The 14,464-nt window shown below is 40.8% G+C and overlaps 1 protein-coding gene across 2 annotated transcripts in view; it reads left to right on the forward strand.

The window, feature by feature from the left end:
- Positions 1 to 13,945, forward strand: part of si:dkey-92f12.2 (SUN domain-containing protein 2) — a 15,002-nt gene extending 1,057 nt beyond the window's left edge. The window contains exons 1-16 of one of the 2 annotated variants that reach the window (XM_035668211.1): positions 3,540 to 3,658; positions 5,256 to 5,364; positions 5,530 to 5,645; positions 6,195 to 6,581; positions 6,669 to 6,728; positions 6,986 to 7,060; positions 7,589 to 7,737; positions 8,054 to 8,104; positions 8,257 to 8,316; positions 9,273 to 9,467; positions 9,623 to 9,760; positions 10,036 to 10,129; positions 10,264 to 10,379; positions 10,640 to 10,813; positions 11,353 to 11,442; positions 11,614 to 13,945. In XM_035668211.1, coding sequence (XP_035524104.1) covers positions 5,258 to 5,364; positions 5,530 to 5,645; positions 6,195 to 6,581; positions 6,669 to 6,728; positions 6,986 to 7,060; positions 7,589 to 7,737; positions 8,054 to 8,104; positions 8,257 to 8,316; positions 9,273 to 9,467; positions 9,623 to 9,760; positions 10,036 to 10,129; positions 10,264 to 10,379; positions 10,640 to 10,813; positions 11,353 to 11,442; positions 11,614 to 11,727 — 1,926 coding nt within the window. In that variant the 5' untranslated portion in view covers positions 3,540 to 3,658; positions 5,256 to 5,257 and the 3' untranslated portion in view covers positions 11,728 to 13,945. Of the gene's footprint in view, positions 1 to 3,539; positions 3,659 to 5,255; positions 5,365 to 5,529; positions 5,646 to 6,194; positions 6,582 to 6,668; positions 6,729 to 6,985; positions 7,061 to 7,588; positions 7,738 to 8,053; positions 8,105 to 8,256; positions 8,317 to 9,272; positions 9,468 to 9,622; positions 9,761 to 10,035; positions 10,130 to 10,263; positions 10,380 to 10,639; positions 10,814 to 11,352; positions 11,443 to 11,613 lie in introns of those variants that run through there. The other variant, XM_035668210.1, reaches the window with a different exon arrangement.
- Positions 13,946 to 14,464: the final 519 nt, after the last annotated feature.

A 14,464-nucleotide genomic window follows, 5' to 3' on the forward strand; every position in this document is an offset into this window, starting at 1 on the left:
ATCTGAGTACTTCTTCCACTACTGTTTGTGGTGTTTAATGTAAAAATACAGGTATAAACAGGATTAAATCACCTTGATATTCCTATATTCATGATATTTCTAACAGATTTTTGCAGTGCAGTATTTTTACTCCGTGAACCTTGTTACTACGTCTGTTAAGAGCAAAACAAGATTGTGTCATTAGTGTATGTCGTAGTGTTGCATTAGTGCAACTGTCATAAAACCAACACGGCTGTACCAATCCTTCATTGTTGTGTTATAAGTTTTATCATACTGTGTATACTGAAGTTGGTAAAACGTGTGCAGCAGAATATTAACAAAAACACATACTTTTGGCTTTTAAAATCCCTGTAATGATGTGTTTTTAACGTATGTAATGTACGGTTTTATATTGTTTTGGCTGATTGAAGTTCTTCTACAGTGTCTTGGTATTTAGAAAAGCGCTTTTAAAATAAAAAATTGTATTATTATTATTTATTTATAAGCTCATTCCTAGCACGAAAACAAGGATATCGCTGTAACAAATGGTCAAAAATGAATTAACTAAACTGTCTCTTACTGTTAAGAGAATACTGTTGGATAAAGTGATTTTTAAGGATGGGGGAGATTCGCACAACAACCACAGGAACTTGTTTCCAGAGGATCTCAGGCTTGTTCATGTTCCCCAGCCCTGATATAAGCCCCACTGTAACTGAGCACATGGAGGAGAGCCAGAGCAATGTAAGCATCTGGTTCACATTGATATAAACAGACCCTGTTAGGTAGCTGCTCAGCTAAATGTTCATGTTTCCCCCTCTTCTACTTGACAAAGAGTCTCGGGGTAATTTGTCTAAAGCCAGTGCACAGTATGACTCATCTGCTCTGTATGTCTGAGTCATGTTTCACTGGCACCGTCCTAAAGTTAGCCACAGTATTCAACCGTTTGTTTCTCTGCGTTCCTCTCTGTGCCCGTTCCTTTTTTAAACTTTTCTCTCCCTTCACTCTCTCTCCCTTTTTTCCACTCACTGCTTTTAAAGCCACACGTGTGTTTTTACACATTTTCCCTCCTGTGGATTCAAAACCAACATTTCTCTCACACATTCCCCCCCGTTTCATCTCTTCCCCCCTTTTGTCATTTTATATCTCTTTGTCCACCATTCATCCTTTCCTCTTTGTTGTGCTGTCCATCTTTCTCTCTACCCTCCCTCCCTTTGTCCCAATCTGCTCTAGCTCTTTCTGTCTCTCTCTCTCTCTCTCATTACCATTTTGCCCTCTTTGTCTGTGCCCTGCCAGTGTCAGTGGTCAGGATACTGGACCAGTTACAGTGGACCAGTTACAGCGCCCCGCCCTGCCCAACCCTGAGCAAATACCAGCACTACCTCCCAACCTCTGCTCCCTCTGATTACGACCCAGTGTGGATGTCTGGCTGTGGCTTATTGGGCTCATGACACATGCTGCGTGTCTGTATGAGATATTTTACACGCTCTAGGGCCTGGGGGAAACGATTATGTATTAAACGATTAATCGGGCGACTGTTTTATCGATTGGTCGACTAAATTTGAAGTATTCCCATACCTTCGATGATTTAGGGCGAGCTGTTTTTTTAGGACTTTTTCTTTTATTGGGAATTATGTGAGGAGGTTGCTGTTTCGTCTTCCATTCTGCAATGTTTTGGTCTCGCACGTACACTGCTGTTTAGACACCGCAGTGGGTACAACCTGCTTCAAGAAGTGTCCATAAACGTGTCTTTGTGTACCCATACGCCCTGGAAGTGAACGTGAAAGAGATGACTGATAATGACACTCTCCAGTTTTGTTTCCCGCTTCCTGTAGACGGAGAACTGACGATACCTGGTTCAGTTTCATTTGGACAAACTCATCTTTAGTTACTTCTTCTACCGCTGTCCTTCATGATACAGGCTGTAGTGTAAGTGTAGCTGTAATGTCACATGATTTAAATACACCTTTTGTGTCTGTCTGCACATGATTCCCACAGGAACTAAAACAGGGTTTCTTCTATCTATCACCGTATATTCCTGTCCCACTGAGATTTACCTGGAGGAATCGTACCTCGAGGACACAGAGAGTAGTAAAAGAGTGAGCAAGACATCAGAAAAAAACCAGAGCGTTCTCAGCAGCCCTTCAGTGGAGGAATGAGGCTCTTCAAAATGTCCTCCGACCCACTCCAGGACAAAAAAGACTTTCCAAGTTTAGAGTATGAAAGAGCAATTATAGAGTAAAATGTATCCGGAGATCAAGGGGGTGATTAGCAAGAACGTGTGATGGGATCAGACATTTCCACAGTGAAGGATGAGTGAGTGAACTGAGAGAATGAAGAAGGGGGCAAAAGGAGAAGTGCAGGAGTGCCCTCTGCGTTAATAAGGAGGGGGTTGGTACGTCGCTCAGGAGGGGGAAAGTGCTGAGCCTGCTGCGCCGAGACGCCGTTTAAAGTGGAAGGGAGGATTTGAAGGAATTATGGAACAAACGGCTCCTTTCTGAGCTTAAAGCCTCTCAACGTGCTGCAGAGGAAGAAATGCAAATTGTGACAGAGAGAGAGAGGCGGTTGTTGCTGTGGAGTCCAAATATTTGTGACCCTTGTTGCTGTTTATTTGTTTTGTGCTCACGATAGGATCTGTAAAATGGTTCAAAGCAGGTTGTAATTGAAAAGAAAATAAATACATTATGTTCTCAGTTTTTGTTTAGAAACGCTATTTTAAAGTGAGGTTTGCGTTAATAGAGCTCGCCCTCCACAGTTCAGTAACCACATCCTCCTTTTTTAATCCAAACATACTGAGGAAAAAGAGTCAAAGCTGCTCTCACTGGCCTCTTTAATGTTGGCTGCCGGTTACGTCCGTGATAAACACATTTATGATAATTCTGCCATCGCCCTAGTTGAAAAAATCTCACAGGATACGAACATCAGAGGCTAATGAGCAAAATAAAACACGCAAGAACTAATTTAGCCAGCCTGGAGCTATAATAAACATATATATATATATATATATAGCTGCTGGTTTGTGCTGAATGATAACCTGATGAACTGTTTGAGAGACAAGTGGTGTAACAAGCAGCTTCATGATTCAAGACATTTTTAATATAAATAATAAGACCTCACTTATGGATTGTTTGCGGCTGCTGCAGAAAAATCCCATCCAGTGTGACAATGTGTTGTCTTTGTTTACAGTAAACAGAGACTGTGCCTCTCTGCCGGCAGTGGCAACCACAGCGATGGACTCCTGTTGGGCGTAACCGGGGGGTTGTTGCTATTATTGTCTGTTTATCGACGCGTCTTCTCGGTCGTCGGCCCAAATTTTCACGTGAGGCCTGATGTGAAGAAGAAAGGCTTCAGTGGAAAAACATCTGAGCTGTGCTGATTGTAATAGTCTCTAAACTGATTAACACAATCACATTTAATGTAGTTAAATTGAGTCCTAACGCCCTTTTTGGGAGTGGAGGTTTCTGCGTGCGTGCGTGCTGACTTCCTGTCTGTATCTGTTCGGCGCAGCCACAGCTTCCCTTTCTGTCATCTCATCTCTACCGCTCTTTTCAGTAGTAGTTAGTCACTGCTGTCTGCTGTAGTGCCGCGATATCAAACGGCTCATTCAAACCATAATAAGTTAGTTCTCCTGAGACCACGAGCCTGTTTATTGCAGAGGAGGCACCGTATTGTAAAGACAAAGGTTAGTGGGGTTTTATTGTTTTAGTTTTATGAAGCAGTCATATAAATGCAGACTGTAACGGCTGTCACAGAGCTGAATAACGCCCAGAGGAGTGGATAGACTTATTTATAACTCTCAGAATTGGGTAACTTTCTAACATCTCACTTGTAATGTTTGTGTCACCACTTGAGTTGGTTCAGCAGAACAAAGACGGAGAATCCACAATGACAAATGAATGACATACAGCACGAAAGACTCAGTGGAGTGAAATGAATCACTACTTCTTACGGCGCTCTCGAAATAAGAATATATGCAAGTGCTTGTTGTCTTTAGGCGGACTGCTGCATTACATAGTGTATTATTCATGTACAAGAGGCCGTAACTGTAGGCAGAGCAGTGCTTGGCAGTAGAAACATGCATCTTACAGCGACATCTATCATAGATATTTGACTGGGAGAAGTTGATGTAGGTAGAATACGTCCGTGGCTTTTTTAAAATTAACTTTGGAGTCGGCGCAGCAAACAGTAAAGCTCGTGAGCTGTGGTTTATGTTAAGAACACACTGACCAATCACACGGCTCATTTTAGGATCCCTCTTTATGCTTGTGTGGATTTGTCTGTTGGTGTTTGTGTTTTCTTTGCGCCCTGTGAGTGTGTGAGCAGCACAATCGCTCCTGTAGATTAGCCGGATTACAGACGGCCAAGATTAAGCAAGAGAGCATCTGTCAGAGACTTTCTGCCATCATTACTACATCAGCTGCTACAGACCACTACTGTTACTGCTGCTGCACTGGTAACACCTTTTAACTGCTGCTAACCACTACTTCTGTTACTGCAGCAGCAACCCCTAGTACCACATCTATGTTATTATTTACTGCTGCTAACGCTAGAATATAACTACCCACCGCTGCTGATGTTACACTTATGTACCAGAGGGGTTGAGTGTTTCTTCAGGGTTCCTTGTATTGTTGTAGTTGCAAGAAACAGTCACAAGAAATGATTACACTTTTATAAAATATATTACTATGCTTACAACCTCCTAACCAATATTTTGGGGGAAACGTGTTTACATTTATGTATTTAAGTGTGTGTGTGTGTGTGTTGGTGGGTCTGGGTTGATCATTATCATGCTCGTAAAGTATGCATTCGTAGTCAGTTATGATGTGTTGGGTGTTGGAACTTTTATGGGCTTGAAATACTGTGTTGGTCAAAAAATAACTCAGTAGACAGAAAATATTTAGTATTTAGTTGAAGTTAGCGATTGTTTATCTTTGTGTTGTTTATTTATTTTTATTTTTTCACTTTTCTTTTGGCATTTCGCTTTATGTGGAAAGTGTGAGGAAAGGAGTGAACGACATGCAGCAAAGGCCGGATTCAAACCCGGGCCCCTGCACTAAGAACTCAGCTTTGGAGTTATTTTTAAGGAGTTGATGCATGATGCATTTAGTCAGTAATTGATGGAAAATTATATTTTATGTAATTTTATAAAAATGAGCAGATACATTTTAAACACAATGCAACCGACTTCAGTCCATAAAGTTGGAATCGTGATGTGTGTGGCGCTGTACTGAGTTTAAGGATCAATCATGTCTTATTATTTTTCTCTCTGTGTCTTTCAGTCATGTCTCGTAGGAGTTCTCGCCTGGTGTCCGGCGGCTACTATAACTCAGATGAAGAATCTGATTCAAGCAGCGTGACAAACATATCCTACCGTGAAAACCCTGTCAAGTATGTAACTCTAACTCTGTGTGTGTGTTCATGTGTTTGTAGCTTGGATTTTAGTCAGCAGTTCTTATTTACAAACTGTAATGTTAAGAAATCTTTGTCCTTTGTCCTCTGCCACCTCCCCCTCCTGTGTGTGTATGTGTGTGTTGTCTTGTTTATTGTCATCAGGGTTTTCAAGAAGAAGGCGGGTACCCGCAAGGGCCGCTCACATACCCCCACTAGGACCAACAGCAATGCTAGTTTTGACAGCCCCGAGCCGTCAACCACTGCAGGCCAGTATGATGGTAAAAACAACACATCATCCCATCAGTCCATATCAGAGTAATAATGGCATATCCTGTCCTACCGATCTACCTATCCTGATATCCTGTGAATACAAAAGTAGCAGTGCTGAAACAATTAGGTGATGAATTGCTTTTTGAAAATCACATTTATAAAGCAAAATTGCTAAGCATTTACTGGTTTCCAGCATCTGTGTGAGGAAATGTGAGTTACCTTATTACTGAGTATTGGACCGTTTTCACAATGGGCTCCGTAAAATTGTGATATGAAAGTTTTTTCTGGTATTTTATAACTTTAAAACGGAACTTGTTACAAAACAATTATACTTATAATCCCCTTTTAGCAAACCCTCGTCACTGGTTGTCTGTCCTTTATGACCAGTTCAGCTAAAGAGGTGAAACTATCAGTTATTTCACAAGAAAAAGGAGATTAGAGGGAAGTCAGAAAATCTAATTTAAGTCTTGCAACAAGAAAATAAATGAATTATTATATACATATTCACAGCCGACTGCTTTCTCTTTGTCTTTCCACATCTTCCTTCTGCCTCTCAGGCCTGAGTCCTTCCCCCCAGAGCAGTCCGACCCAGCCGATCACGAGGACCGTACCCTACGTTTCCACCATAGCCACCCCTCGGCCTGCCCTGACCCCGTCATCAAGCCGGAGTCAGACGCCCACACGCTGCCCCTCGGTACCTCCAGAGAAGAGCCCCCACGCTGGGCTCTGCAGCTCCAGCAAACCAGGATTACACTTCAGACCCAACCACAAGGAGCTGAGTCAGAGCGGCGTGGACAGCTCAGGGTACTCGTCCTCTGAGGGCCCTCACAGGAAGCCCGCCGCCGCCAACACCACCAGTAGCACCAGTAGCAACCATGGTAACAGTGCGGCTCCCAGGACTGGATACGGAACCAGGATCAGCAGTGCCTTCTTTAGTCTAATGGGTATGGAGTATGGAGGGTGTGTTTCTTTGTATGTGTGTGTCTGTGCATGTCTATATGATAATCTCACTGTTTCCTGTGGTTTTTCAGACTCAATCTCGTTGATGGCCGTCGCAGTACACTCAAAAATAATGCATCGGGCAGCTTTAGGTACGATGTTGGTGTGTTTGTTTATTTTTATGTATACATGCACATACTGAGTGAGATTATGATCAGTATGTACGGTACATGCTTGTGCTTGTTTTTCTAGCTTTGTTAAGAAGATTTGTTCAGTACATGTCCACGTTTCCTCACGTGTATACTGCTTTCACATGTCAGTAGGTTTGTGTTTTCACAGTTGTTGCATGTGATCTGGCTCCAGCTTATCGAAATCCCCTGCAAATCAACTTTTCTTCTTGTCCCTGCAGCTAATACTTCTTCACTCAGCAGTCACATGAAGAAGGCCTGTGGTCTGCTTCTCCTCCTCCTCTTCTTACTTCTATGTAAGTGACATAAACAGACTCAGGTTTGCATGTTTCAACCACAACTTCGAGACACATCAACACCTCAAGGGAGTGTTAGTTGTGCTGTCTTGAATGTTGATGTCATCTTGTCCATGTTTCCTTGCCAGAAAGAGTTTTGTTTATATTTAAGTATATTTTTTTAAGCACCTCCTGCCATTTTGTAGCGTGACAATGAAAATCCTATAAGACCTACTTTCCTGAAGTCATCAGAGATTAGTGGCACTCAGGGTTTTCCCCCAGGACATTGGTTAGCAGAGGTGGTAGCGTCTGTGCCAGACTGTGTGTGTTTGACTTGCGCAGCAGCTCGGCCTGGTCTCCTCTGCTTGTGTTTTGGGTTTTTCCTCACACATCCCCACCTCGATGTGACTGAATGAGTCACAGTAAAGTCATTACAAGTTTCACATGTCAGGGGCCTTTGATCTTAGTCAGGCGATCTTTTCTTTGTGCAGACTGTGTGTCTGTTTCAAAGTGCTGTTCTTAAGGCGCCGTTCCTCCTGTTTTCTCTAGGTATTTGGTTCCTCCTACCTTTGTTGACCTCTTTCCTCTCCCGCATGACTGCCACAAAGACCCTATCACAGACAAAACCTAAGAGTCAACCTGTTATCCCTGCCACTCCTCCTCCTCAACTGAACACCATGCATCCTACACCTGTGGTGGTAGGGCAGATCATCTTCATCTCACTGGTTATGTGTGTGTTTGTGGAGGTTAAATTGAAATTGATTTAACTTAGCTATTGATCCTCAAACTTATTTTTGTTATTGTTTTGCAAGCCTGTACATGAACAATGTAGTATTTATTTCCTATTCCACATTTGGGAATACAGGCATAATGATGAAGACTAAAATAATGCACAAAGCCATAACTAACTAAAATGTTTTTTAGATGAACAAACATCTATTTATTTGGGGATTGTTGGCATTAAAGGTGGGGTATTTTGTTACCTGAATGTATTAAGTCTTTTTTGTCCTCTAGGATCCAGCCGTTGTGTCTGCTGCTGTAGAAGCGAAGATGCGCCATTTTATGGTAAGACACAGATTGTCTGTAAAAATGAAGCCTGCTCAATATAACAAAATAAAGAAAGTAATGACAGGAAGGGGCTAAAATAACTTTGAGGCCTCATATGTAAATCCAGGTTCCTGTTTCTGGAGTGTAACCTGTATCTGTGTTTGTTGCAGGGGGAACTGCAGTTGAAGCACGAGGAGCTGCAGCTGAAGCAGGAACACCTTCTCTCCCAGGTGAGAGGAACTCACTCTCTGTTTCTGATTCTGTGGTTCTGTGTCTTCTCTCATTCCTTTCCTCTTGTAGTTAACAAACTTGCTCTGTGTGTGGTTAAAAGTCCTGCCTGGTGAGGCCAGGGTGGAAGCAAGACAGGGAGTAACAACAGGGTCAAAACCCAGAGGGACATCTTGTGGTGGTGATGTGGAACTGCAGAGACAATACAGGCACATTTTCTGCAGGATTCTGTAGCTTTCTAAGTTTGTATTGTGTAACTCACGAGGACGCTGGAAGTGCAAACTAGTTCTCCAACTTGCTGTTGCAGACATCAAAGGCCTCATTCAGGATTTAAATTAATTTTGTTACCTATAAAGGCAGAATGAGTAGGATTTGTCGGTTGCAGGTGGTAAACAAACAACAAAGGTTGATGCCCAGAAACAAACCAAAGTCAGCAAAATATGAAAATACAGGCAGAGTGAAGGGTGTCTGCAGATACTGACACCACCACACACTTCTAGTGGGTCATATGTGACGAGTGAGAGGAATCATTTTGATTACTTTTGCATCTATACATTGTTTTTAAATCCTACTCTTTCTGCCTTTAAACCCATTGAATCTGTCTGGGTTTTAGGGTAACAGTCTGGTTTGGGTGGTGATCAATCTATCAATAACTCCTTGGTCCAGCTATATCTGTCCATGTATTTTAATAGAAAAACAATTCCTGTGTTAGACTTCTTTCTGACACTAACAAGCTAACCAGCCTCCTTGCAAGGGTAACTTATAGGATGAAGATGCACTCTGTATAGAAACCTGGCCTTAGAGTGTGTTTGAGAGTGACATCTGGGCTTCCAAGAGTGCACTTCTCATCAGTCATGTAATGTTTAATTAGACCCATGACGCCTCTAGAAGCCTCTGCCGCCCAGCACATCTCCTTGAGTCCAGTAATGACTGACCCTCTCTCATCTTTCTGTCTCAGATGAAGGAGAGACTACAGCTCGAGGTGCAGGACATGAAAGCCAAGCTTGAGGTTGTGGACTCAGATGGTCGGATGCGTCTGGAGCAGGAGCTTGCTGGCTTGGGCAAGCAGATGGTGGATTACCAGACAGACAGCCGCTCTGCTGCTGCCAGCCTCAGCCTCAGAATCCAAGCTTTAGAGGCCCAGAATGCCGAGGTAATAGCGCTGGTGGAGATGTACACAACTGATAGACTCAACATGTTTGTAAGGAAAGATAGAGCCATTCATTAACCCTGCCTCTTGTTCATGTTATGTGCTAACCTGCTTCCTTGAGATTGTGCATCTATAATGTGACTGCCTGTTTCTTGCAGCTGTCCCAGGAGTGGTCGTCCATCAAGCTGATGCCTCCACCCGCCCCTTGTCCTGATACCAGCACCATCCCAGTCCAAAACCATCTCACCCCAGAGCTCCAACAGGCCATGGAGAAGTGGCTCACTGACCGTATCAAGGTGTGTGTGGAGGGATAGTGACTGTAGATAACTTTCATGACATCTTACAGATGCTGAAACCCATCAATCTATATCAATCAATATAACCACAGTTCTAGAAAATATTCTGTTGTAAAGCTTATTTCCCCTGTCATGTGGTAGTTTTTGAGCTTCTGAATAATACTGCTTATATGATCTGATTTCAGTACTAATGTGTCTGTACTTTTTGCCATATGTTGATACATGCATTAGTGCACACATACTTACGGTATGTACTGTATGTGAATGCGATTCAGGAGCAGGATGCTATCAGGCTTGGTGACAAAGGAGGCTCAGAGTGTGGGCGCCCCATGGCTGACAAAATGCCCGACTTTGCACTGGAGACTCAAGGTTGGGAACATCTGGATGTCACTGTCACATGGCTTTATTTAACAATATTTAATTCTGTGTGGTCACGCTTGCAGAAATCTAGAGCAAAAATATTGAGGTAGTAGAAAAATGTGTGTGTGTGTGTTTTCGTGCAGGTGCCAGTGTGATCAGTACCAGGTGTTCAGAGACATATCGTATTCGTTCAGCATGTGTGACCCTGTTTGGATTCCCTCTGTGGTACCCATCTGAAAGCCCACGCACTGTTATTCAGGTATGATGTTCCCTCAGTGTTTTCATTCTGACATACCACTTCCATCCTATCTATCATTTCAAATCTGTCTCATTCCCCACAGTTAGTCATCATCCATTACCTTCCATTCTCATCTATTTTCTGAAGACATCTGACCTTCTTGTCTTTTATAATCTGCCCCTTTTTCTTTTCTTTATCTGTGTTTTTAGTCAGAAAAATATTATACACAGTTTTTCATACTTGCCAGACACTAATAGTTGTGTTTCCACCTTCCTTCCCAGGGCTACCCAGTGCTGCTCCCAGGGAAATGTTGGGCGTTTCACGGTGTCCAGGGCACTCTTGTGATCTCTCTGTCACACCCCGTCACCATAACTCATGTGACGCTGGACCACCTGCCGCGCTACAACTCCCCCACCGGACGCATCGATTCCGCCCCCAAAGACTTTGAAGTTTATGTGAGTGGCAGAAATTCAGTATGGCAGCCCAATTAAACCCTGTTTAACTGACAGATACAATAAAAAGTTGAGATTATATATTTATTTATTCGTTATCAGTCTGACTGCAAACAAAGTTTGGATGATTGTGGATGTGGCATTTATCTCATGTAATATGTCATTTAGAAATCAAATAAAAGTATAATATTCTTTACAAAACAGTGACCTTAAGATGAACATTTAGGCAAAGCTTGCATTTGTAGAGTAGAGTAGTACGTAGTGGTAGTAGTGTTGGCCAATGTGGATGGGAAAATATTGGCTATTAGCTTACATAGAACACAGCATGTAGGCTGCTTAATGGAGCTGCATTTTATAGTTACTATTAAAACAAAACTGTAATTGGAGAAATCATCAGAGACTTTGTTTTAGTCATAATCATTCTGATTAGAAGGTGTAAATGCTTTGGTCATCCTCTATTTTTCTTCATTTTAAAGCCCTGTCACTCTGAGAGTAAACCATTCTTACCGCTCTGACGTGGTTGTGATTTCACTCTTTCCCAGGGAATGAAAAATGACACAGAAGAAGGAACACTGCTGGGGACATTCACTTACGATGAAAATGGAGAGTCAACGCAAACGTTTAAGCTGCCTGTGAGTTCAAACTGTCAGATGTGAATAGGACTTGACTTAACTCCTTCCTCTTCTGCATACAAAGTGTGTGGCTTGTGTGAGCTTTTGTCACTCGTGTTAAATGTTGACTGAAAATGTATTCTTCTCTTTTATTCTCTTCTCCTCTCCCGTGCCCCCACCCCGCTCATGCAGAATCCCAGTGACGTGGTGTATCGATTTGTGGAGCTGCGTGTCCTCACTAACTGGGGTCATGTGGAATATACGTGTCTTTACCGCTTCCGTGTGCACGGACAGATCTCTACATGAGACACAAGACTAACTGACCGTGACGTGACAACTCATTCCACCATGTCAGAAAGTGCATTTGACATGTACACTATTTAAATAGTAAAATTCTGTTGGTCGGAGGTGTGTTCAGGGCCAAATGCTACTGAAAAAACCTTTAGTGTTAAATAATCACTCCTGTTTTGGTGTTTTTTGATTGCTTAATGTGACTGAAATCATAAAAGGGTTTGTGCACAATTTAAAGTGCAAACTTGGCTTTGAATAACTGTACAGAATGAAGTGTAAAATATGTTTCTAAAAACCAAAAATCTACCTGGTAAAACCATTTTGGAGCATAAAGTTCTGGAAACTTTATGCTTTTGGCCACACCAGAGTGCCACTGAATAAATTTTAACTTGTGTTATTATTAATTATTGTTGCTATTTGTTTTTCCAACTTTGCATTCCTCATCAAATGAAATTTCTTTACATTATACCACTGAGCAGCTGCAGTGGACCAGCTGAGTGTTAAATGTCTTGCTCGAAGGTACTCTAACAAGTGAAAGAATTAACTTTACTGACCCTGGTTGCAAGCTTGCACACATCAGCGATAAAGTGACATTCATGAAGTTAAAAGAATAACAATCATTTCTAAAGCACTAAATTAATTTCAATATTTACTATCTTTACGATATAAATATCTAGTTTTTGAAGTTCTCAATCACACATGCTAGTTCTGTTGTTTTCGAGAGTGGTTGAAACAGCTGTTACGTCATTTTTTATGGGACAACTATTGGTCGTTGCTGATGTTGTAACTGATGGGATGCACCATCCTATGAACAATAGGAAGAAATCGTACAGAGGGCAGCAGTGAATGTTTTTTAATCAGTATTGTTTGTTATTGTTAAGTTAAATTTGGTTTAATATTCCTATGAAAGATCAAATATGCAGCTTTGTAACTTTTGTTTTCTCTTTTGAACTTGTCAGTTTTGATTTTATTACTTGTACTTGAATACTTGAAACTTCTTTTTCTAACCTGTTTGAAAGATGTCATGTTGACTTCATGACATCTGTGTTTCTATTTCCTTGTGCATAACACCATTACATTTTATAACAACCAGGAAAGAAAGGTGTTATTTATTTGTAAGATGAGAACATTCATTTATGAATTCATGTTTCAAGTCATATTTTTATTACTTTTCCAACATGCCAAGACATGGTAAATCATCAAGTTTACCATTCAGTGTCTTTAAAATACATGTTCACATAAATATTGTTTGGACTGCACACGTCAGAACTGTGTATTCAGTCATTTCTCATGTAGACCTATTCTTGGTTTCTTTGTTGTGCAGTACATTTAGACAGGAGGTGGTGGAGAAAATGATAGATATTAGAAATTATGCACTAGAGGTAAATCCAGGTTAAATCCATCATTTCTTGCTCTTTTCCTCTATTAGATACTAGTCTTAAAAGAGATGTAGAAAAAGGCAAATGAGATAGAGAAGCTGTTTTACAAGACAAAATCATGTTTTTAACTTTTTGAGTGGTGTGGGTTGGAAATGAATTATTTTGATATAATTTGTGCAGGTTACAGACATTTATAATCTTAATGTATTGCATTTTATATTTAAACTGATAATTCAAGGTAATACAAGAACACAGTTCTAATATTATTATTTTTTTTACCTTATTTGTTGAATACCTTGATTGTGTATAACCATGAATTAATATTTGCCGCTCCTAAGAATCTCTTGATCTTCCTCACGGTAGACACACTTTTAATATGTTAAATTCAAACTTGATTGGCTTTTGAGATGCGGATGATGTCAAATGTGGGTTATTATACACTTTAAACAGTACAATGTCTCTTATATCACCTAAACAACATTTGTTTTCATATTTAAAAGCTGTTGATCAGCCTGTACAGTCCTAATGCTTGTATCTTTGTGCGCATGTGCTCTTTCCTGAACACACAGTACAGACAGTGTAAGTCTCTTAGATTCTTGTTAGTGTAAAGCTGTACAAGAAAGACAGAGAATGCTTTAGTTTATCACTTAATCAGGTTCACGTTCTCAGTTTAAAAGAAGAGACAGCTTAAACAATAAATTCAGATGTTCATTGCCATTGCTGACAATTGTTTTCTCTCTTCATTCAGCACATTCGTGTGTCAAATACAGATACTTCCTGAGGTGTTCTCCAGAGTATTTGACTATTGATGCCTATTTGTAAGCCAAATTAGGATGTTTTTCTGATGAATTAAATTAAACATTGTAATAATTTTTTTGTCATAGTATTTATTGTTTTAGAAAGTATTTTCTAATGTTTCGTGTCTTGTTGGGTGAAAACATACTTACTACAGAGCATATTCAGAGGCACTATGACAATATACAAATATAGTAAGACATACAGTGATGACCACTACAATGTTTGTCACCAGAGGTAATTATGTAATTTCTCCAAAATATCTAATTGTATATAAATTAGGGATGAGCGAGTACACCAATATCTGTATCTCGTCAACCAATTAAACTACCTGTATTCATATCTATCCTCATATTGGGCGGGGCTTAATCCAGAGGAGTGTTGGGTTAACCGGGTGTTAATTTAGGCCGGTAATTGTTATGGATTGTACAGAAGAGCCTCAGAATTGAGCTTCAGAGCATTGTTTATTATCACAAGTGTAAGAGCTATTTACAGAACAATTCTCTTTGTTACTATATTAACAGTATTAATAGTAGTATACGGATATTAACGCTTTATACTCTACTCGCTAAACCCTA

This window comes from Morone saxatilis, unplaced genomic scaffold, assembly GCF_004916995.1.
Source record: "Morone saxatilis isolate NCDOM2014 unplaced genomic scaffold, NCSU_SB_2.0 Contig21, whole genome shotgun sequence".
Classification (NCBI taxonomy): Eukaryota; Metazoa; Chordata; class Actinopteri; family Moronidae; genus Morone; species Morone saxatilis.